This window comes from Punica granatum, chromosome 4 (genome assembly GCF_007655135.1).
Source record: "Punica granatum isolate Tunisia-2019 chromosome 4, ASM765513v2, whole genome shotgun sequence".
NCBI classification, from domain to species: Eukaryota; Viridiplantae; Streptophyta; class Magnoliopsida; order Myrtales; family Lythraceae; genus Punica; species Punica granatum.
The window spans coordinates 1,434,740-1,460,211 of NC_045130.1; the positions used below are offsets into that span (position 1 = coordinate 1,434,740).

At 39.0% G+C, this 25,472-nt stretch overlaps 2 protein-coding genes across 2 annotated transcripts; one reads left to right on the forward strand and one right to left on the reverse strand.

Moving 5' to 3' along the window:
• Positions 1-135: 135 nt before the first annotated feature.
• On the forward strand, positions 136-2,040 carry LOC116204709 (ATP synthase subunit delta', mitochondrial). The gene is made up of 2 exons (XM_031536951.1): positions 136-512; positions 1,319-2,040. Exons 1-2 carry the CDS (start codon positions 249-251, stop codon positions 1,661-1,663), a joined length of 609 nt encoding a protein of 202 aa, XP_031392811.1. The 5' UTR covers positions 136-248; the 3' UTR covers positions 1,664-2,040.
• Positions 2,041-2,914: 874 nt separating this feature from the next.
• On the reverse strand, positions 2,915-10,581 carry LOC116204708 (lon protease homolog 2, peroxisomal). Its single transcript, XM_031536950.1, has 17 exons — positions 10,305-10,581; positions 9,967-10,079; positions 9,709-9,817; positions 9,455-9,624; positions 8,886-8,977; positions 8,548-8,727; positions 8,374-8,457; positions 7,659-7,786; positions 7,225-7,426; positions 6,938-7,144; positions 6,513-6,643; positions 6,078-6,291; positions 5,428-5,730; positions 4,614-4,808; positions 4,010-4,255; positions 3,658-3,759; positions 2,915-3,435 (listed from the first exon to the last, which is right to left on the reverse strand). Exons 1-17 carry the CDS (start codon positions 10,409-10,411, stop codon positions 3,352-3,354), a joined length of 2,667 nt encoding a protein of 888 aa, XP_031392810.1. The 5' UTR covers positions 10,412-10,581; the 3' UTR covers positions 2,915-3,351.
• Positions 10,582-25,472: the final 14,891 nt, after the last annotated feature.

The window sequence follows — 25,472 nt, forward strand, 5'->3', positions numbered from 1 at the left end:
AAAAATGGGGAAAGATTCAAGGAGAAGCCATTAAATCAGGGGGCAGTGTCCAAATAACTATATCTCAGAGGGTAGAATCTAAATAACTATATCTCAGGGGTCAAAATGTAAATAGGTGATAGACTAGCAAACCTGGCCCAAGAGGAGCTCAGACGAGAGGGAGAGAGAGAGGCGCCAGAACCGAGTCGTTCTCTGCAAAGCCCCCAATCTCCGCCGCATAAGACCTAAGCTACGCCTCCGCCGCCACGATGCTCCGGCAAGCCACTCGCATTCTATCCCGGCCTGTTTTCTCGAACCGGTTGAGCGTTCGGGCCTTGTCCACGGAAGTGCCGGCTACTCCGTCGACGGACTCAACCTTCATAGACTCATGGAAGAAGGTGAATCCAAACATGGAGCCGCCGAAGACTCCTTCTTCCTTCATGAGCCCGAGGCCTCCCACTCCCTCCACTATCCCTTCCAAAATCACCGTCAATTTCGTGCTTCCTTATGCATCTGAGCTCGCCACTAAGGAGGTCCGACTCTTGCCGTTCTTTCTAGATTTCGTGTTGATTAGGGTTTAATTGGAATTTCTAGATTGTTGATCTCGGTAACTGCGAACTGATTAAGGCGATCGCTTAGAGGGTGCTGCTATAGAGTTGGCATTTGAGTTACGTTGGGTAAAGTGCTTGATCATTGAAGCGAATGATGAATGAGTTGATCTTTCAGCTTCCAAATCTACTATCAACTGAACATGAGCTGGAAATGGAAGACCTGTGGTTGTCTTTGGAATGATTCGTGGCTCAGAAAATGAAAATCTGGAATGGATGTAGATCGGCTTAGATTACTCAGAAGCGTTAACTTCGCATTTGACCCGAACCTCTTCCTTCCTTATCTTGACAAGAGAAACTTGATAGCAGCTCTGAATTTGTACTTTGCAACTTATTGCCATAGATTGCTGAATTGTATTGGCTTATGTCATTTGTTTTTTGGTCCTGCATCTGGAAGGTTTGCATTTCTCGTGTGCTTTATTATAATCCATACAATTGAACTTTTACTACATGCAACACGTTGAAGTTCTTGACCATCATCTGTGGCTATATTATATTAAGATAAGTCTTTTGGGTATCTAATTTTTCTTCAAATGTCGGTTCCAAGTCGGGGTTTTACGAATTGAAGGTAAGAGGTTCTGAGTGTAGGACAGTATTTGCTTATGAGATATGTCAATGCATAGTAGCTGAGATTTCTTTAGTGCAGCAAAATGCAATTAATTTCTGTTCACAGTGTCATGTGGATTTCGTGCATTGCTCATTCTCATAGTCTTCATGTTATTGCATATCAGGTTGATATGGTAATTATACCTGCTACTACTGGGCAAATGGGTGTTCTACCTGGACACGTGCCAACAATTGCAGAGCTGAAGCCTGGGATTTTATCAGTTCATGAGGGGAATGATGTGACAAAATATTTTCTGAGCAGTGGGTTTGCCTTTATCCATGCCAACTCTGTTGCTGACATAATTGCTGTTGAGGCTGTACCAGTTGACCGCATTGACCAGAACTCGGTCCAGAAAGGTCTTGCAGAGTTCACCCAGAAGGTAAATTCGGCGTCGACTGACTTGGAGAAAGCCGAAGCACAGATTGGAGTCGATGTACACAGTGCACTAAACTCTGCTCTTTCAGGTTAATCTCTCTGTCTCGCAACTGGCACTGCTGAGTTTGGTTCTTTTTTGGAGTGAACAACCGGCCATTTTGTGCTGTCTTAGTGTATCTCTTTTTCACTCTCATTCAAGTGAAATAAAGGTCAAGAATTCTCATGGCGGTTCTGCTTGAGACATCTCCTGTTTGGAACTTGTTTTCTTCTGGTGAGAAGGTTATATAAATTTGCTTTCTATCTCAGCAAATGAAATAACGGCAGATGTCTTTTACTGCATGCTCAAATGAGTTCCCTTTTCTTTGGAGTCCAGATGTGATTACCCTCATTTAAATTCTAATTATGCTATGAGATGGGCTGCTGCCTGTTGGGGTTAGCATTTATTGAAAATAAGATGTGGAACTTGTGTGGGATCTTTATTCCTTTCCTCCAAATTTTTGGTATAAATGCTATAATCCCTAACATTTGGGTTGGGGAACTTCTACAATGTTTCCTCTGGTGAAACTCGTGAATGGGTACTGGAAGGAAGCAGGGTTTGCGTCTGGGGAGGAGCTCCCACGTTATTCATCTTAATGAGCTAAGCCTAAGTACTCGACTTCGTCTGTGCCAACTCCGCATTCCAGTGGGCCATGAGTATTTGTTCCTATGCACTCTGGGTGGTATATCTATTAAGGTAAGTTGGACAGTTGGCCATGCTGGGCCATGAATTGGTTGATCAGCGCATGAACCGAACGACGGGCCATATACTTGTAGCCTGGTTCTAATCCAAACTAGGCTCCAGATATATCAAGCTTGGTGACAGCTTGTTAGTGGTTTTGCTGCGTGGAAATGCACCCGGATTCTACGTACCAATAACTCTTAGGCCCATGACTTTTTTTTTTTTACTAACCCGGGGTGTTCAGACATCACTTGATTAATCTCCGAAGCTCTATGAACCCTCGGCGGCGCACATAATAAGTAATCACGTCAAAGGCGTTCAGATGGTCCCAAGGGAATTCGAACCCAGGATCGAGTGCAAATTTAGGCGTATTTTAACCACTTGACCAAACTCCTTGAGGTTTCTTAGGCCCATGACTTACTTAAGACGAATTTTGATTCCCTCTGTATCTCTGAGGGTTATCTGGACCTATGTATACCTTGGGATTTTAATTCGTAATAATATTCCTCTCATCCTTACCTATCGAAAATAAGCAGCATGGTGTTGAACTCAGGATCCATCACTTCCTACTGGCCAGGTGACGGCAAAAAGCCCAATTCTAGCTGGAAAACGACAGAGACTTAATCGTGAAGCGAAGCTGCGAAGGAAGGGAAACACAGGTTCCCTGTGCACAAACTCTTAATTTACACACCTTTTAACAGTTACATGCGGGAATCAGAAAGCATGAAGAAAAATCACAAAGAAAACATAGGGTGGCAAAATAATTACACCTCGTATTAGAGAGAGAGAAAAATAATTACAATGCCAACAATTCCCTGTGGAGAGCTTCATTCAGGTACAGGACATCATCCCCCGGAAGAGCAGCAGCTGAACCTCCGTTGGTTTCTAGGCTGTTGTTGCTTTAGCTGATCTTTGATGTATCCATGAACACTGCTCTTATCAAGGCCAACAGGTGCTGAGAACACCACAGAGACATTTGACAACGAATTAAAACTGAACTCGATTCAACTCAGCACAAGGAGTAGCCAATCTCTCAAAAAGGTGGCAGTCATCCACGTTCGATGTCATAATTTTGAGTGCTGTCGCCAAGGGCAACCACCATCAAAAGCCTGCTCCAGTACATCCTCCATTCTCTTCGCGAATATTATCTGCAGCAGATGAAAAAGATCTATTAAATGAATCCCGGACTAGGCTACAATCAAATGATTAGAAGAATGCTTCCCCTGTATGTTATGTTCGTTATAAGAACATCTTTGAAGCAGTATCATTAGAAACGGAAGAGAAGGCAAAGAAAACACCATCCTCTGAGACACTTTGCTAATGTCTTTTGCCAAGTAATAAACATCTTGCAGAATCCAATATTAAGATACCTCCAAGCTGGCAAGCACAGCTGATGGCACTTCGACTAAGTCCTTCAGATTCCGCTCTGGCAGTATCACTCTCTTGATCCCATACCTATGTGCTGCCAAAATCTGCCGCATGGAGAACCAAAAATCATCTCTTAGGAATTTAAATGTATTAGGATATGGATTAACCCCATCTTCTGTCTAAAAGCGAAAGTTTTCTCCAAAATAGAAGATGAAAGGCCTTCAACCTGAATCCATTAAACTCCTTGTTATATATCCAACACATCGTTGGATTCTTCAAAATGTCACAAATACTCATCTATATCACGAACCGTACAAAAGATTAAACATTAGCGAGGTCGTCTATAGACGTCACCTTGTCCTTGATGCCACCAACTGGCAATACGAGGCCTCTCAAAGTCATCTCTCCAGTCATTGCTGTATCTGCTCTTGCACTTCTCCGACTAAACAGGGAAACTAATGCCGTAACCAGAGTGATACCAGCTGATGGCCCATCCTTAGGAACGGCTCCAGCCGGAAAGTGAATATGAATATCCCGACCATTAAGCAAATTGATTTCCTCTGTAGAAGCTAATTTGAGATCAGCTGCTCTAGCCCTTACCTGCAAAAGATAACATTCCCAATTTAAATCAACAACTCCAAGAGAAATTACCCTAATACACTTCACATCTTGATTTTGAGAAGATTCTACTCTGTGATGACATGCATAGAGAACAATTATCATTTTGGATATTGCCAGCACATAACACCAAACAAGAAAATAACTTTTAATAAAAGCATGCATTTTTTAGGACTGCTGGTATGACATAATGGAAATGAGGTGAAACGCAATCTTAAAACAAAGTGCAACCACATAATATGCCAATTGCGTTCTGCTTCGCTTCCATTCTTTTGTCCAATATGATAGGGAAGTGTGTGTATAATACGCTATTTAGCTCAGAAGGATATGGATATCTTACCCATGTCAGAGCTATTTGTGCCGATTCCTTAATAACATCACCAAGCTGTCCAGTGAGATGTAGTTCACCCTTTCCCACCATTGTTGTAGCCTCTACAAACTGAACTTCTCCTCCAAAAGTGGTCCAGACAAGCCCAACGGACACACCAGGACTGGAAATACGCTCTGCTACTTCCCTGTCATCAAACCTTGGAGGCTGCATTGTGAGAGCAGATGTACGTATCAGTCAATGATCGAAAGACTTCCTAACTGCATCCCATTCTCACCATTCACCATTATTACAGGTAGCTATGACGGAAACTTAAACACAGGATAGAGTACATGAACTTGCTAATAGCTACTAATCCAGGACACTGATCCGCGACCCCAAGTCATATGTGAAACCATGAAATCTGCTAACCCATTCCAAATTTAGATACAAACTATTAAATTAGTTACAATAAATGCTTTTGCCTCTGCACCTAGTAACAGAACCAGACACGCATCTGCCTATTTGCACTTATTAAGGAGAGAATGCATTTATTTCTCGGAATGGAAGACAAGGAAACTACATGAGCAGAAAACAGAACAGATAGAGACCTAGATGTAACCAAAGATTGAATAATAAAGCCAGATGGGGGTGAGCAAACATTTTGCAGTGAAACTTACAAATTGTTTGGTCCCAGGACAGTGAGTATTATATTCTCTCATTCAAATATACCACGCAACTTTAGTTGAAAAGTGCTCTCAAATGCTTTTAATAACAAATATAAAAGTCTAACGATATAGCACAAGCAGATCCAGTTAATCAAATGCATAATCAGGACGAGAATTACCCCGAGAACTTTTTCCAGCATCTCTTCATCTACAACCAACGGTGAGGAAATGTTGAATGTGTTTGATATTTCATGGTTGTTTACACCCATTGGAAGGACTTCCATTTCCACTTCAGCTCCTCCAGCAAGTCTATTTTCAACCAGTGGTGAAGCCAACCGTTGCATATCCTGATTCAGTGGGACAACTTGTTCTTGCTCGGCAACTTTTACAGCTGCAGCCCGAGCAAGAGCAGCCAAGTTCCTTTCCAGATTTCTAACACCAGCCTCTCTAGTGTATCTTTGAATGACAAGTTTCACCATATCCTAGCATACCAGAAAAGTAACAAGATTCTGTATCACGAATCAGGCTCTGCAGAGTAGGGAAATATAAAATTCTATGGAAGGTGATATCCTAATAAACTAGACCCTAGAGCTTCTCTGTCCCTTCTTTTGTGAATTCTTGACCCTCGCTTTGTTCAATCTTCATGCATATACGTGCAGTCTTAACAATAACATCATAAACAATTCTAGGAAATCAGAGTAAATGTTCCAAACAGGAAGATTATCATATCATTTGCTATCATTCACCATAATAGTTAAAATTTATAATTGAACCAGATCTGCAAACCTCAACAGGTTTTAGCAATATTAAAAGTGATATATCAAACTACCTCAGGAATTTGAAGAAAGTCTGGACTAAGCCCATGCTGATCCAAAACTCGAGGAATTAAATGCCTCATGGCTATTCTCAGCTTTTCTTCGGGTGTGTATCCTGGCAGCTCAATAACCTCCATTCTGTCCAGGAGTGGTGGAGGTATGGGCTGCATTCTATTGGCAGTTGCCACAAAAACCACCTTTGAAAGGTCAAATGGCACATTCAAATAGCTATATTGATCATTAAGGAAGTACTTGGTGCTCCACATTCACCCATCAATGGGAGATAAAATTAAATTATTGAAGTAAACCATAATGGTTCTAACTTTTTAAAGAGAATTATCAATGTATGAACAACATAGATATATCTGATTTCAAAGCAATTTAAGTGAAAACTTGATTAATAAAAAGGAAAGATAGTACTTTTAAAGAGCTAAAACACTGCAGGATACTGGTCATTAAAACTTTTGTTCTGTTCTGGATCAAGGACCTCCAGGAGAGCTGAGGCTGGATCCCCTCGCACATCAGAACCTGTCTTGTCTATCTCATCCAGCAACATGACTGGATTGCAAACAGCTACTCTCTAGAAATCAAATAGAAAAAGATATTAGTTTCCAAATCAAAGAGGATTATTCCAAGCAGATTCAGATTGAGAAGATGAATCTCCCAGCACACATGCATAAGATGCAAAGAAGGCATAGAAATCAGGCAGAAAGTTGAAGAACTAAACTATTTAATTACAGCTGTAACAAAATCAGTACGAAACCAGAGCTGGCCATGAAGACTAGCAATCTCTCCCCACAAAAGTAACAACTGTCTTGTCTCACAAGTCAAAATATTCACTTTGTTATCAGACAAAACCCAAACAGCAAACTACCTTTAGTCCATCAATGAGACGTCCAGGCATACTACCAATGTAAGTCCTCCTATGCCCCCTTATATCAGCCTCATCCTTTACACCACCAAGAGAGATGCGCACAAACTTTCTTCCTAGTGCAGTAGCAATTGATGAAGCTAAGGATGTTTTTCCAACACCAGGTGGACCGACGAAGCACAATACTGGCCCTCTTGCATCTGGCTTAAGCTGCAAAAACATTTTAGTTAACGAGATGCATTGTATATATCAAGCAAATGGGGGGAAGATAAAACAGACAATTTATCAACCTTGCGAACAGCCAAATACTCTATAATCCGTTGCTTGACCTTAACTAGGCCATAGTGGTCACTGTCAAGCTGCTCTTTTGCGGCTTTTAAGTCTAACTCAAGTTCTTCACTAGCCTTTTGCCAGGGCAGATCAGCAAGAAGCTCCAGATAAACACGAGAGCTATTGTAGCCAGGCTGCTGTGGTTGCATTTTCTTCAGTCTCCTGAGATTTGCAGCACCCATATAGCAGATTTTATTGCATGAAGAATTCAAGGTATGAAACTTGCACAGAATCAGCAGATATATGGATAGAATAGCAATCGATTATTCTTAAAACAGATTTTTCATCATAATAAAAGCCATCAGGGCAATAGAAAGGTTCCGAGAACTCTAAGAACCAGCATCCCATAACTCAATTTTTAGAGTCATCATTCTCTTACAAATGAAATGAATACCTTAACTCTCTTTGTGCATGCTTCCAAATGTTTGAAGGCATACCAGCACTTTGCATTTTACTTTCTAAGGCAGCTATATCATCCTCATCGTCATCATTGTCCCCAAGCTCTTCTTTAATAGCTCTCATCTGTATAAAATTCAAATGAGAGAGATAGGATAACAAATAAACACTGCAGTAGCATCATGCAAAAAGCATCCAACAACATGAAAGAACCATAAGCTTGAGAGATGCAACTTTGTATATAAAGGTGGGTACAAGGTCCATCTGAAAAAAAGAAAAAAAAAAGGAAAAAGAAAAAAGAAGATTGGGCTTAGGAAAGGCTTCTTCACAGGAGACTTCCGTTAAACTATTAGCAAAAATTGCAAAATAGCTTTATATTTCTCTGTTTTCACAATATAGTTCATAATGATAGATTATGCCAAGTATAGACCATAAAAACTACGCTTCAATTATTAGTGGCTTCAGTATCCAGTCTCAAACACCCTAATGGTGCAAACCGCATTACTCCACTTAAACACACAATGGTTCTAGAACTAACACATGCCTTGACACTCAAGGGCAAGCAAATCAGTAGATAAATATCATTAGCCACAACCATGCTCAATTCATGCTCAAAAGAGCAAAATCAAAGAAAGGACAGAATAATCAAGATTATGCAGGGAAAATGCAGGATGATTGTTTGGCAAATTAAATCATTGAACAAGGAAGCCAACCTGTTGACGCAGAAGAAATTCTTTCTGTGATTTGGATAATTGTCCCTCAACCTTTTGTGTGATCTTCTCTGCTACACGTATTGACTGAAACAAAAACAGGACAGAATCCATCAACAGAAGAAAGAATTGACCAATTGATGCTGAAATGTGTAGAAGATGCAAAGGTGTCAATACCTGCAAGTGCCGCTCAACTAACTCCGTGGCTTTTGATAATCTCACTTTGAGGTCAACTGAATCTAGCATGGACAATTGCTCCTCGAAACTTATCTCAAAGCTGGCAACAAATATATCTGCCAACTTGTGAAGCGGAACTGTCTCCAGGAGAACTTTTGTCCTTCCACCAGTCTTTTGTTTCTACAGGCATCGCAAAATCCCATGCATAAAACGTTAACACTTCACCAGTAGCTGAAAAATATTATTGAGATATCTACCTGTTAAATAATCAAGTAGAGTTACTCTTACTTCAAATTGAAAGAAGAAGAGCGATTAAGTATGCATAACAATTTATTTACCTGCTCAAGGACAGAGATAAGTTCCATCGCAGTAGCTTTGAAGTGGCGTGACAATGATACGAAATCTGGATCTTGCTCCACAAGCTCCATCTCTACCAGAGAAAGTAGAAAGAAAGAGGCTTAGCATGATAGCTCAAGATATCAGCCCTTAGGAACTTGAACAATTTATAGCTGTATAAAGGTGCAAAGTCAAGTTTCTGTAAAATGGAGTAAAATTTTTTAAAATAAATCTAATTAAATAAAAAAAGACCTAAGAAAAAAGAACTGCAAAATCCAATAGAGGTTTCCAACTATGGCGCCCATGTAATTACATGAAAGGGACAAGCAAGTGGAAACTTCCACAATATCACACGCAAAACTGGATGGTACAAAAATTTATATACCAGAAAGAAGTGAATAAATATAGTGAAAAATTCATGACAGCAGCAGGAAGAAAGAAGAGCAAGTTCTACTGCAACTTACATATATATATATATATATATATATATAAAGAAAAAATACAAATGAAATAGATAGGAATTGCTACATTACACAAACTAGATAAAGAAAATTGAGGATTGGGATATCACCAGCTTTTGTCATCTCCAGAGGAGTGATCCTGGCAGTGTAGTAAGTTCCTCTTGTGCTCAACTCCTGCACACTAAACCTGCTCAGGCCCTCAAGGACAACCATATAAGTGACCCTCCCACTTGGCTTCTCCACTCCTCTGGACAGATGCAAAGCTCGAGCAGCAACTCCCCTGATGTCAATAATTGAATACGTAAGCATGTTTAAAAGTCAGTGATGAGCATGAAGGGAAGATTAGCCACAGGCAGGTTCATACCTAGCATGCCAATGAATAACTTCTTGTTGATTTTTTCCATCAAGCTTGTGAGAATCTGAAGAACCAACGTGAACTTTGGGGCTCCGTTCATCGGGATCGGTTCCCCCACCTGTAAAAAGCAAAATGATCGTCTTCTATCAAAATCGCAGTATAGGCAATAGTAGGTAGAAACCAGCTCATATCTTAACCGGAAAGAGACGCTGATATTATCGGCAATAACAGTTAAAAAAAAGAGATATCAACAGCAACAATCAATACCTTGAGCTACCATGGAGCTGACTGTAACATTCTCCGCAGAATCTCGCACAGGAAGAATGCCAATTAAGCCTTTCTCTTCCTTCTGCCACAGCTCCTGCTCCACCAACTTCACGCTGCGCAATTAAACACCGAGAGGGATCAAAAATCAACAGTGATGACTGATGCTGAGCCGCTAATCCTCGATCAATCACCTAGCAAATTATCCCGAAGCTCAAACAGTAACAGCAGCATCGAACTCCTAAAACCTACTATCTTCCAAGTCGCAGTAGCGATCAAATTGAAGAAAATTCAGAGGCAGACGCAGAAGATGGAATCCTAAGCAGGAGAGGGGAATCCACCTGCTGGGAGAGGTGCACCGAATGCGGATGATAGCACCGGGCAGGAGGACCTTGTTCCTAAATGGGAGGATCGCGAGTCTACTCGGCAACTCGACCGATTCCGCCATGTCCGCGAGCAGCTCGAAGCAGCAAACACGAGAGAGAGAGAGAGAGAGAGAGAGAGAGATAAGAGAGAGAGGGGTAGAGAGAGAGATAGAAGTCGGAGCTTATTAAAGAGGAGAAAATATAGAGTCAAAAGGACGAGGCGGGAGGTGCCGGTGGGGGAGCGCCTGCGCGGGCTTGGGGGGGGGGGGGGGGGGGGGGGGGGGGGGGGGGGGTGGGGGGGGAGGAGGGGGAGGGAGGTGGTGGTTGGTTGGTTCAGCGGGAGAACTGAGAAGAGACGTCTTTCCTTTTTTGCCCTTTTTCTGTTTTATTTAATTTTTTTTCTTTTCCAAAAATCCTGAATTTTTATTTTTATATATCTCATATTTTAACTCCATTTTCAACTTGTTTCATAAAAATACCATGTTTGCATTTGTTTTTGAAATATAGTCTACCGTGTGTTGCTCGTTACCAGGAGCGTAAATTGAAAACAAAACCTGAAAACACGACCCGAAGAAATACGAACACTCAATTTGAAATTAAGGTGGGTTAAATCCCGTCATTGATTCTTGGGTCAGTTACTAAGCTGACTGACATGACCTGAACCAACCGGTAATTTAAAAAAAAAAAGGTAAAAAGAGGGAACTCTAAATCGATTTCAAATTGGGTTTTCAGATTTATCCAATTATGTTAGGGGGTAAAAGTGAAACAAGTAAATTTCCATTGCTGCCCCTCCTTTCAGGTTATTCATTTCCTTGCCCAAAGTTTAAGTACGTAGATTATGACTTGTTTTCAGATTTGTGATCTCATATCGAAAGAAACCTTGAAAATTGGAATTTTGCGAACGAGCTCTCTTTCATGTTGTGCTACCTTGAGGATAACTTTCCAAGTAAAACATGTAACCAAATAGTTAGCAAAAATCAATTATATTGTTGCAATCGGGAACACCTATGGCAATTACTCGAGTAGTTAAACACTAATTTATTCGGTTGAATCGATGTGATTGGAGTTTTCTCTCGTCATATGACGAGATAGAATTATCGAAAAATTTCTCATGTTGACAAATTAGAAATATATATGTGGATAAGTATTTTGAATTACCTTGTCTATTCTTCTAATATTTTTTTATATGAATTTGAAAGTCTTTAAAATAAAATAATTAAATTGAAACAAACACAATTATTTAGACTTAAAATAAAAGATAGTAAGGTTAAAGATGAAATTTGCCAAATGGAAAAAGGTTCGAAACAAGACAAAAAAAAAGTACTAATCGGGGGAGGAGCATTACATACTATCGGTTGCAAAGACTAAAAATCAAAATAACTAATAAAGGAGTACAAGAAGATCAACGTGAATTGATTTAAACGGTTCGACGTTTATTCTTCTTTAGTAAAATTTTGGGTTCGAGTATTGTAAATGGAAAAAATTCACACCGTGCGACATTTACTTCTTAGCAGGTCAACCTAATTTAACTGAATTAGTCAAAATTTATTGAATTTTCGAATATTATGTACAAATCAAAAAAATAAAGGGGCACAAGAACATTATATGCTTTGTTACAAGGAAACACCTTTTATCAATCTCATTACCTAAAAACTAAAAACGATCCAAACAAAGGAAAAGTATTTGTGCAATGACATTTCCATCCGCGAATTAAAGTTTCACATTCGATTTTCGTTAATGCAAGTATCCATTCAAAATACATAACTTTTTTTTTTTGAATTACTTGTCTTAAATATGCGAGACCTTAATGCAACTATCCATTCAAAATACATAACTTTTTTCTTTGAATTACATGTCTTAAATATGCGAGACAAGATATCAAAGTGGAAACCACACGAGCAGATTTAATAGTTAACTCGCGATATGGTGAATTTGTCCAAGTTAACAAAAAAATGTTTTACAAAAGGAAAAAGAGGTTAACGATATCATAATGGAATGCATTTTTGTCTAAAAAAATTGCTCGAATGGTACGATCCCGTTGCAACCTATAATAAAAGGGACAATCTCGTCGCTTGTATAATCAAAATGTTTCCGAATCGATTATTATATTTTTGCTGAATTGGAATCGATTATTATAAGTATACACCTTTTTTATTATCCTTTCATCCTTGTGTTAGGTTCATGATGATTTTTTTATAAAATTTGAAAAAAAAATGTATTTTTTAAAAAGTTAAATTTGGATATCCCAACAGCAGGAAATAATAAGATATTCACAACAAGGTTTCATATTACTTGTTTCAATAAACCATTAATTTTGATACAAGTATGATCACTAACTCATCCAAAGGAGTTAAAAACACTCTAAAAGAATACATGATGAATATCTTAATATGATGTCAATTCTTATGATAAATGGATCAAGCAACTTACATAATGAATACTTCGGAGTCGGATAAGCTTGCCGAGAATATTAATTGTTCTATGTCAGCAGCTTCGGTACTGTCAGATAAAAATCATCTCCGCCTCCGCACCTACTAAGTTATGTCGACGGGGGGGCCGGCTGCGGAAAACTTGGGTTAAACGGGAAGAGAGTTCTGAGCCGTTGATCTCCGGATAAGGCGGACGCAAAGCCGGTGACACGTGGTAGGTAACTGGCAAATGTATGTGGAATTTGGACGGGGGGCCACTGTTGGACACGTGGCGGATTTGGATAGGCGTGGCCCCTTCTCATTGGGTCGAGCGGCTGACGACGGCTACTCTCATGGCTTTTCACTTTTATTTATTTATTATTATTTTTAATAATCATAAACGACGGCCATTCGAATTTCTCTTTCATATTATCGGCTTCGGATAATATAACCCTCGCCCGTTCATACGATTCGGATTACTGTCGTTCTCGGTCCGGCACGTGATATGCACGGAAATTACTTGTTCCTCTACCCTTATACGGACAAAGTTCGAGACAACCTCGTACATTCGGAAACAATTTCCGTCTATCAACCAATTATGTCGGGAAACTGCATGCTGTAGCTATAATAATGAAGTACTAATTAAGATTGAATGTAACAAACCAATCATGAAAATTGAAAGATCAAATTTGATCAGAATGTCATTCATTTTTTTTTTGGGTATGTCCGTTTACTTTCATCCAATCATGAAAATTGAAAGATCAAATCTGACAAAGATTGCCATTCATTTTTTGGTATGTCCGTTCACTTTCATGGGGTTTATTTTGACGTGGATATGATTTGGGATCGAATTTTCATTATTCTATTTATTGTTCGAGCTACCCTATATCCATTGGTAAGTGTGAATATATACTTCATTCGTGTACATCACTTATCAGTGATTTGAGTACTACGTATATACCGAGATGTTGACATTATTGATTGGATCGGATCGGATTGGATCTATACAATCACATGGTATCATATTCGAGGAAGTAGTAGAATTGGTCCAATGACAGTGACAGGTAGGTGGTATAAGAACTGGACTGGGCCCCGATACCTTATCTGATACCCTATTCTATATGCGTGTGGAAGGGACTTCGATCATCGGCCACCGAACTGCATATCAAATCATCATCAGTGCATGCATGCATGCATGCACTTCCCCGCTAACTTCCAGTTTCTCTTTTCTTTTCACTCCTAATGCCTTGGCCTTTTCCTCTCTTTTTCTTTTTTGCTTTTTTTTTTCTGTTCACTTTTCGACGCAAAACTTCGGCTACACATATAATCATTATTGTTTGCAGTCTGTGGCCCAAAAAATAGAATCTAGACCAGAGGCAGAGGACAAGTTTGAAGAGGCTTCTGTTTCGAGGTTTTCCTTTGTATTCTACTCACAGTCGCCAATCGATATAATAATCCCTAAAAACGCGACGAATAATTGACAAATTGTACTTAAAATAAGCATATTTTACCTCCGACATAAGAGTTCGGAATCCATTAAAGTTACCCCTTGACTGAGTTGAGTCAACGACGTACGCAACCGAGGCTATACATAGATACATCATGCATGACTCGCTCAATTAGGTCATGCTAGCTGCCCAGAAATAGTATATAGAGAAAGAGGAGCGAGATCCCTTGATCAATTGTATGGGGAATTAAGAGAATATATATACAAAATTCTATGAACTTGATTGCCGGGGGGGGGGGGGGGGGGGGGGGGGACGAGGGAAGGAAAGAAAAACTTGTATAAAATTTTCAAAAACTCTCATATAATTCTTCTTTTTCTCCATTTTCCTCCATTCAAATGGATGATAAGAGTCCAGCAATTTTAAGGGACTACCCCTTTTGGTCAGTCTCTTACCGCTTGTATCTATGTTGTTATTTTAATATCTTAGGATATGAAATTTCAAGGCTTTTAAAATATGCAAAGTACTGTTTTCCTTTTTGGTGAATAAGTATTATACATACATACATATATATATATATATATATATATATTTCGATTATAAGAGTGATTCATGAGTTTAGTACAATAAATAAAAATTATAATCCTAATGACTAAATAAAGAGACACGGATAATTTCACTACGAGTATTGAATATAAAACATTATAATTACCGAACGAGAATATGCACCAACATACTATAATCATCTTGATTACCATGTGAAGGCGTGTGCAAGTGCACCGCATCCTCTTTGATTGGCTTTCTGATCATTTATCTTCTCTTATAATGGCGGATTGATATTAAAGTTGGAAAATGCAAGTTTTTTTATTTGGATTTTGTCGGAGGAATGTGATATTGAAGATATTTTTAGCTTGCCTCCGAATTATTAAATAAATATTGAATCAACCCACACTTTCCTTCCTGTTCCAAGACGGTGGAAATAATAAAATTAATAATAATTTATAGAAACAGCCGTTAATCAATGGCACCAATGATTATACCATAACAAACATGTCAAAGCCTCCCAACCCACCACCCCAAAAGAAAAATTAAAGATAATTAGGGCTACAATTTTCTTAATTATCATTTTTCCCCCATAATTTGCACTTTTATGATAGGTATTTGTAATGTATTTTTCATGTAATTTCAAGACAACTTGTGAATTTCAAATGGAGTTGTCTTCCTTCTAGTTTTATATGGTTCGTACTGTCAAAGAACCAATATATACTATGACGCAAATGATCGTATTGTCATTTCCTGCCTTACAATTCAAACTTCCCTCACGTGCTAATCCTCGTCTCTCCTTTTCCATTATTATGTTTTCACCATCACGAAGGTTCTAATCAAATTCAATTTGATTAAATCTAAACTTGTTACTTTCATCCTCCACTTAAATCACGTGGACCAATAATATACATGCGCACACACAAATGCAACCGAATGAGTTATATAAGGACAATTATTAATTAGTATGTATAAGATAAGATGGTCCAATTTACTAGCAAGTGGAAGGGCCAACTTGTGGGTGCGAGTGTGCCCCGATATCATTTGATTTGATTCTACTAAGAAACTTTGAGGCGGAAGGGGCGAAGTGCAAAGTCCCATCCAACACATGGCGGAGTCAACACGCGGACCCGACGACTTGTTGGGTTAGTGTCTGTCGTGAGAGTGGGGGTAGGCTTACACCACGGGGCGGGTATAGGCAAATGGCGGATTGATGATGCTGACGTGGATTGTATTATCATCTGTCTCCGAATTAATTGGTCGTAATCAGGCTGACGTCGCCTTGATTTAATCATGCTCCGATATCTTTGGTGGGACCCATAATTTATGAAGTCGACCACTCAACCTAATTCATTCAAGAAACAACAAGACGCGATATTATAAAAGTAAACTCCGTTCAAACATTATTTTCGTCATGGCGATTTTAATAGATCTCGAATTATTTGCATTAGAGTGTAGTTTGCACTGCATATCGTAATTTGAGTATATTACAAAAATGGTCAAGAGAATTTACATTACATGGCAGCTAAATTCATATGGTTAGGATGCATGGGACAGTAATTATATGGGGAAGCGTTTGTTAAAGCATGCGTTAAATTTGTTCAACCTTGGAGAGGAAGAGTAGGGAAAGTAAAAATAGATAAATCGGCAAAATCTAACTCTTTATCGACTTCTCCCAACTCTTTAATGGACACGTGGAAGGGAAAATGGGAACGCGCACATGCAAAATGCTTGCATATATATATATATACATCATCAATTTCGCTAGCAATGGTCCCGCTAAAGGACAGTGAACGAAATCTCTAGGAAATTTACTTAGACTGGACCCGCACCCTACACTAAAGCCAATTAGCCTAGGGTCAGTACTTTGTCAGGTTATTAATACAATTTTTCGAATCTTTCGGCGGGAGGAGACCTAGTCATCTCGTAATTTCTTTCTCTTATTCCAATTAACTTAACGTGTTATCCGGATTTACCTGGCGACCGATAGCCTCTACACGGGCCTGATCGATGAACATCTCCAAGCCGAAGCCCAATTTCAAGCCCAGGCCAGCCCATATCCAAGCCATGACTGCAATCGAATCAGCCACCAGGACCCCAGCCTCTATTCTTCGGACAGCCCACACTGAAGCCCAACTCAACACCGCAGAAACAGGGCCCAAGAGAAAGCCCACCCTGAACCTCTCTGCAACCAAAGCCCAACCTCCACCCAAGCCCAACACTCTCCTTAGCCGCTCAGCAGAAACAAAGCCCAACTTGGAAAACAGAATTTCGGAAATTTTCGGGACCTACAGATTGCAGCTTTGACCACCATGCCTAGGAGGAAAAGGAAAAATGAAATGAATCTGGACGAATACCTTAAGCTTGCTACCCCTTACTCTAGATTTTTAAAGAAAATGATGCGCACCATAGGAGAGGAGATTTACAGAGACTGGTACACATAACAAACAATGGAAGTAACAGAGGAATGGCACCCCCCACAACAAATGTTACAACCGGGGACTCATTATTATGTTGATGAGATGTAAGACGATGTCCACACCGATGAAGTCCAAATGGCTGAGGAGGCGGGCCTTAACATGCCTCCAACGTCGCTATGAGTCTTCTAGCATGGAACTGTCGGGGAATGAGGGAAGAACCGACAGTTCGAGCTTTAAGCCTCCTCGTACGGAAGCATCGGCCCAGCATGATTTTTCTTTCAAAAACTAAGTCCAACTCCAAGCACTACAACAAGATAGCACGACGTTGTAACCTTGGCGGTATCTTCACGGTCGAATCCTCAAACGTATCAGGCGGTCTTTGCCTACTCTGGAACACCGAATTAAAGGTAACCATTCAGAAATTTTCTCCTAATTATATCCATGCTTTAATTGAACATCATGTTTTACCTGTTCCTTGGATTCTCATCGCGGTTTATAGGCCCCCTTATGCACATGCAAAATCTATCTTTTGGGCTGAACTTGCTGATATTGCGAATAATATTAACAAACCATGGTTGATAGTGGATGATTTTAATAAAATCAGCGCTAAAAATGATAAGTTAGGAGGCCGCAATTTTGCTTCTTCTTCTCGCTCCTTCCTAGATACATTTATTAGCGATTCGGGGTGCATTGATTTGGGCTTCATGGGTAACCCCTTCACTTGGCGGAACAAGAGAATAGGTATAGCTTCCATGAAAAAACGTTTAGATAGAGCTATTGCCAATAACAAATGGAGAACTATTTTCCCAAGGGCAGGGGTATTCCATCTGCCTCAAATTCATTCTGATCATAATCCAATTCTACTAAAACTTTGGATGGAATCATCTACCAAACCCAAACCTTTTCGTTTTGAGGAAACTTGGACCCGGGATAGATCTAGTAAGGATATTGTTAGAAATGCTTGGAGCAAATTTGTAATAGGTTCTAAGGCTTTCCAACTCTCTTCAAAGATTAAAACGGTTAAAAAAGATCCCAGGAAGTGGAACAAAGAACAGTTTGGGTACTGTGATACTAACATTGCAGATATTATGGAGAAACTTGAAGAAATTCAAGCAAGACCCTTTACTCCGGAGACCAAAGAGCAAGAGGAAAAACTCATAGCAGATCTTGAAGAAAACCTCATCAGAAAAGACCTAATATGACATCAGAAGTCGAGGGAGCTATGGCTGAAAGACGGAGACAGAAATTCAAAATTTTTCCACCTTTCAACTGTCATCCGACGAATATCAAACCACATAGCAGCCATAAAAGAGGATAACAGGGATTGGGTCCAGGATCAGGAAGGGATAAGCAACTACTTCCTTAGGAACTTCCAAGATCTCTTCAATACATTCTGCCCAATCATACCTGACGACATGGAGAATCTGATCAACCGTACCATCTCAGAGTCTAAAAATGAAAGTCTGATCCAAATCCTAGATGACAAGGAGATCTTGACGGCCTTAACTCAATTCCAAGCCTCAAAGCCCTAGGCCCTGATGGAATACCTTCACTGTTCTACAAACATTACGGTGAAACAATTAAGCCTCTCCTCCTTTCTACTATAAAAAGCTTCTTCATCTCAGGCCACATACTCAAAGAATGGAACAACACTTTCATCCGCCTTATCCCAAAACGCCAAGGAGCTTCCACGGTTAAAGATTTCAGACCCATCAGCCTTTGCAATGCATGCTACAAGGTCATTTCAAAAATAATAGTAAACAGGCTCAAACCGCTTCTCGATAAGATCATCTCCCCGAACCAAACCTCCTTTATCGAAGGGAGATGGATCAACGAAAACAGACTTCTTGCGCAAGAGCTCCTACACACAATGAGGAAAACAAAAGTGAGAAAATGATGGATCAGGATGAAAATCGACTTTACAAAGGCCTTTGACAAGCTAGAATGGAGCTTCATCATCAAAATCATGGAAAGACTAGGCTTCCACTCTACTTTCATATCTTGGATATACCAATGTCTCCACATCCACATTCTCTATTCTCCTCAATGGCTCACCCCATGGACACTTCTCACCATCCAGAGGTATACGACAAGGAGACCTTATTTCACCTTATTTATTTGTAATATCAATGGAAATATTGTCTCGACTCCTTTATAGGGCTAAAGCCAATGGAGACATCAGGGGAGTCCAGATAAGCAGGGGTGGACCACAAATTTCTCATTTAATGTTTGCAGACGACCTTCTCATTCTCTCCAAAGCCACAGATGTAAACATCAGAAATGTGAAGAGCATACTTGACAAATTCTGCTCTCGGTTAGGATAAGAAGTAAATTGCTCCAAATCATGCATCTTCTTCTCCAAAAACACTCCGGCTGACACTAAAAGAAACGCAAAAGTTGTCCTTGGTATGTGGAAACTAAAGGTAGATGCCCAATACCTAAGAAATCCTATGTTCATCAAAAGGAAGCGAAAGGAATCATTCCAATTCCTCATTGACAAAATCAAAGGCAAGCTCTCATCATGGAAAGCAAAAGCACTCTCTTAGGCTGGTAGAGCTACTCTGATCTACTCGGTCATCAACAATACCCCAATCTACACTATGTCACTCTTCCGTTTACCTAAATCCAGATTGAGCTCCATCGACAAAGTGACGAGAAGATTCTAGTGGGGCACGACAACGGAAGATGGAAGTTACTACGCGCCAAAGAATTGGGACTCCATCCGCCAACCAACATCAAAGGGAGGCCTAGGATTCAGAAAAACGGAAGACTCGAATAAGGCAATGCTCTCTAAAACAGCCCGGGCATTAACAAATTCAAACAATAGCTTAGCGGGCAGGGCTATAAAGGCGAAGTACGGAAACTTTCTAAACTCAGTCAACCACAACTCCCCTTCGCCAATATGGAAATGCCTCCGATGGTGCAAGGACACCATCCAGGTAAGCACATACTTCTCTGTAGGTAACGGTTCATCCATTTCAGCATGGATCAACCCATGAATACCAGGTTTGCACTACCGAAAGCCATCTCCTATATTAAATGTAATTCCAAATCTGGAGCTCAAGGTACGCGATCTAATGCTTTTCCACCCCAAAAGATGGAATATCCAGGTCCTCACTAACCTCTTTGAGCAAGATTCCGTGGAGAACATACTCAAGATTCACTTGGCCCAAGAAGACTTCGATGATACAGCAGAATGGACTCCAAATTCTTCATTGAAGCACTCTATTAAATCCTGTCAAATCCTTCTATTTAATAGATCAGTCTCATGGATTCCAAAACAACAATGAAATAGTTTGGAAAGCTATTTGGAATCTGAAAATCCATGAACGTTTCAAACTCCATCTCTAGAGAATTGCTAGTGAATGCCTCTCCTGGTTTAGCGAATAGAACACCCCGTGTCCTCTTTGTCAAACCGGTTCTGATAATTTAGATCATCTCCATGGAGATTGTATCTTTTATCGTATTGCTTGGAGGAAATCACCCTAGGATATACAGTCAAACGTTATCCCGTATTCCTTTGTTAAGGACATGATCAATTTTGTTGCTAGCCCTCCGCATACACTGATTGATAACTCATTGAATAAGGCTAATTTCTCTTTATATGCAGCAGTTACTTTCTATCTATTATGGAACTCACGTAACGATGTCTTACATGCAGGTAAACCAGGAGATCTTCACCAAACCATCAAGAGAATCAAATCCAGCTATTCGGAACACATCGGGAGAAGTCAAAGCAATAGGATCCAAGAAGGAAGCCCATCCGCACCGCCTCTACAACCCGATCCTTCGCAAGAACCCACTGGACTTGACTGGAGCGTCATCAACACGGATGCTTCATGGAACAATAGTAACTCTTGCCTATCGGGGGTTCTACAACACCCGTGTAGCTCTTCAACACTCTCATGGTTCAAGAACTCACAAGAAGCCAACCCGCTCCAAGTCGAGGCCCGTGTAGCACTCCTAACGGTAACAATTGTAGCGGAAAGAGGACTGACCTAGATCTGGCTATGAAGTGACGCCTTGCTACTTGTTGATGCCATTTTGCGCCCATATACCTTGCCGTGGGAGATTAGGAGCTTAGAATCGGATATTATTTCTAGTCTTAATAACTTTTCGCATCGGGTTTGCTCTTGGATTCCAAGGTCCAATAACTCCCTTGCTCATGACTTGGGCCAGTCTGGCTCAAAGTCAAATTTTGATTCGCTTTGTATCTTCCAGGGATATCCGAACCTTTGAAACAATGTTGTAGCTTCCGTTCTTTAATCTATAATACGCCTTATTTAGCGAAAAAAAAAAACGTGTTATCCGGACTTTAACTACAATGCATGAAACGAGAAAATATCTTGTGGGCACGATAGCGTCGATCTTTGAGCCATAATTAGTCTTAATTGGCAGATGCTGATACAAATTGCGTGTGTTGTATTGTATGTGTCATGTGTTTTGCTTGTTACTCTTTCGATCGATTCTAGTCACCAGTCCACCACAGGAGATTATAGCACCGCAATGATTTAGAGCATATCATGGTGTATAATGCCTAATCAACATGAGTTGATTCAAACAGTTAATCGTTTGTTACCCTAAAATAATGTTTCGAGTTTAAGTCTTATGAATAGAGAAAATTCATATTATGATAAATTTATTCTTAATAGGTCTATCATGTTCGAATTAGATTAGTCGGATCCTTTATAATTTTGGACGCCAAATTGCCTATCAAAAGAAGGAAATAAAAAAAGAAAAAAAGATTGCGATCATAAATGCTTCCATAGTTCGTTCGTGAGCCTATAACAAAGGGCGAGAAGTGGAACCGAGTCGATAATAATAAAAAGTTAATATTAAGAATGGTGGAGCTTCGACCAACGATGGGCCCAAAGCAAAATCAAATGAGCTAAGTCCGTTTAGCAGCACGGCATTCTAAAATTGGGAAGGCCCATTTCAACTTCGTCTCAAAGAAGTTGTTGTTGTCGGGCTCGCGTGGTCCATTAGACCATACACAAATAATTTCTTATCTAAGGGCTATGCATGCATGTGTAATATTAGACCATCCCGTCCCGTGGATGCGAGCTTTTAGCTATATCCACAAACAAAAAGTCATCGTCTTTCTACTTTTCATTATTGGAGCTAGCTCATCTCCGATCGAGACGTGTTTATATATCGTGGAGATTCGTTACTTTTCCTTTCTGTTTCTAGATATATGCTACGGTAATAGGTCTTTGTAAAATCAGGAAATCGTTTAAAATGAAAATTGATGAGAAATCTCGAATCTTACTCTATGAGTATATATATTTGGTTTGGCTCAATGAAATGGAGCCGCCCACTTACATTATACGTCATTATTTCGATGGATCTTGATCTATCAATTGGTTTTCTGTCGTTTATTGCACTGCGTGGGAAAATGATAAAAACATATTATTACCATGAATCAATTATTTTCTTTAATTTTGTATTATTATCGTACTTTTAGTACACGATCAAATAGGCGTAGCCTCCTCCAGTTTCCATCGACCACGAAAAAAAAGGGAAAATTAAATGACAAATAAATCATATTTTTTTACGAGGAAGAACGTTGGATCCATGATCTATTAGCTAGCATTTACAGATCAGGGAATACTTAATCATGAAAGAGCCCATCATGCAGTTATCCTCCAGCTTTAATCCATCACGTGATAGACTCAGGTTGTATATTGGCACTAGAATGTATATATAGCAGATACATATATATATATATATTGAATTTCATGAAATAATAATCTGATTAATGCTATGGGGTGTCTGTATTGATATCGATGGTGTTCTCTATTTGGTTTATTCTAATGTCCAAATAGAGCAAACTTTCTTCAGTGGATTGATTCTTATATAGCTAACTTTCTCTTCTCTCCATATAATAAAAATCTTATTCTTCGATTTCGACCCAAAAAAAGTATATCCTTTTCCATTTCCATCACACATATTATATACGGTTCCACTAGCTCATTCCCATATTTGAATAAGATTCCGAACTGCAGAACGCCAAATCGACAAATTATGAAGTGGAAAGAAGAGATGCCTGACACTAAAAATTGGTCCGAATCGTTTCCATTTTAATCCCACATGGAATCGAGTCGATAGAAAACAACATACATCACCAAATTCAGCAAATTTAGTTATATATTTCATTGGAAATTATGTTTTAAATAATATATTTTGGTTGAAAATTAAATATCTTTCGTGTTGATTAATCAATGGAATTCTCTCTTTAACTAATTAACATTAAGATTTTTTTAAAAAATTAAAAATTTGTGAAAGTGATTATTAGAAGGGCAGGCATGATGCGGCCGCGTTGATTTGAAATGGTGTGTGTGCGGGGGATATGTGCCGTATGAGTGGAGTTGAGGATGAGCACAAGGCTATTAATTTGAAAAGAATGATGGATGATATATAATTTGGCAGAGAGCACAGAATGGAATGGATCAAGAAGACCAAATAAGACAGCGTGGAGGCAAAGTAAAGAAACAAACCGACACCTTATAATATGATGTCTACATGTTCTAATCGATATCGAGAAAACCTAATAAAGGGTGGGGTAACATGATTATGACTTGTACCAGCATAATATACACACATATGTAAGTATACATACAAAATGTGTGCCTGTGTGATTTTATCAATAATATTCGACCAATTCAATTTGAATCATAATTCCTTAGAAGCTGTCTTCAGAACATTAATATTTTTCCAATTAGGTGTGTGTGATAATAAATAGTCCTAATAAAAGACCCATAATTAAATAGAAGCTTCTGTAATATTCCGATGTGACGATTAATCCTTTTTTTTTTGGGGGGGGGGGGGGGGGGGGGGGGGGGGGGGGGGGGTAGGAGAAGACTAATCCTTTGTATCGGTCTTTAGTACACTGAAAAGCATCCCTCTAGATCTCTCTCCCCCTCTCAACACCCTATTTGAAAGGTGTAATTGAGAATTCAAATTGATTTTTTTTTTCTGCAATGAGTTAAAAAGTCTTGCATGTGATTGGGAAGTAGAGATCACTCACACTTTTAAGGAAGGTAATGGATATGCGAATTAGCTTACTAGAAGGGCTTCTAATGGTCCTTTAGGTGCTCTTGTCCTTGATTCTATTCTTAATAGCTTAGGCTATTTTTGTTCGAAAAAGCTATAGCGGTGTGTTAGTTAAATAAACGTAGGCTTCAGCCCCTTATTCATAAAAAACATAAAGAAGCTTGGATGTATAGTCCCACAAAATGAATAAAATTTGAAACTCTCTGATTACCGGGCGAGGACGTACAATATTGCTCCACACCTTCTTTCTCTTATTCAAATTGATATTTATTTTGCTTTCTTTGTTTATCGATTAATTAATTCATCATTCATTAATATTAAATAGAAGAATCTATGTACAATTATAAAAGTCGGGTTGATGCGTCTTGAAATGTCACGTAGGACAAAGGAATATTTACATTACGCGACATTTCATGTCACAACTAATAAGGATACGACAAGTGGTATAATATGCTGCCATATCGCTTTTAGAAACCGAAAGGGAAGACTATGAATCACATATTTATATTTTGCATTTTTGTTGAATTAAATGTTATTATTGTTATTTACAGTTTACAATAGGCGTGTCTTTTGGAGTCACCACTAATAAAGATGTGATAATTGATGGAATTTTGTGCCAAAACAAAGAAGTTTTCATTAATCAAGCGAGTCTTTTAGTTACATATAGAAGCTAAATATTGTTATAACACCTTAAAATTTTACCATATTTTCAATTGCATACACAAGTCAGTTGCTCTTAGAAGATAGACCTTACACTAATGATACGAAAAAATAATATTCGTTGAAATCAATCATATCTAAGTTTTTGCAATATCAAATAGTTACTGTAAGTCAATTATAAAATTTATCTAAAATAATGACTTTCATATTAAAAAATTTGGGAGTAATAATTCTTGAGATTAGTTTTTATTGTTATTTTGCTCATTTAAATAATGAAGAACATTATTGTTGACTATAATTTGTTCACTTTGTCGTCTATATAAATTATTTTTCATAGTTATTGTCCCATTACTATCCAACCATTATTTCCTAATCCAAGAAAATAGCTCAAGCATATGCGCGGGCCTTACAGCTAGTATTGCTTAAATCCGAAAGTTTGAATGCATATTGTTAACTTCTCCTTCGTCTATATATATGCTAAAGAAATATAATGTGTCCTCTTCTATATTTTTTGACCTTCTGATAAAGAAAAGGACCTTAACCAAACATGCCACTAACTCTTCATCACAGTTGAATATGACTCTAGCGAATGAAAATGAACAAGACTTCACACCC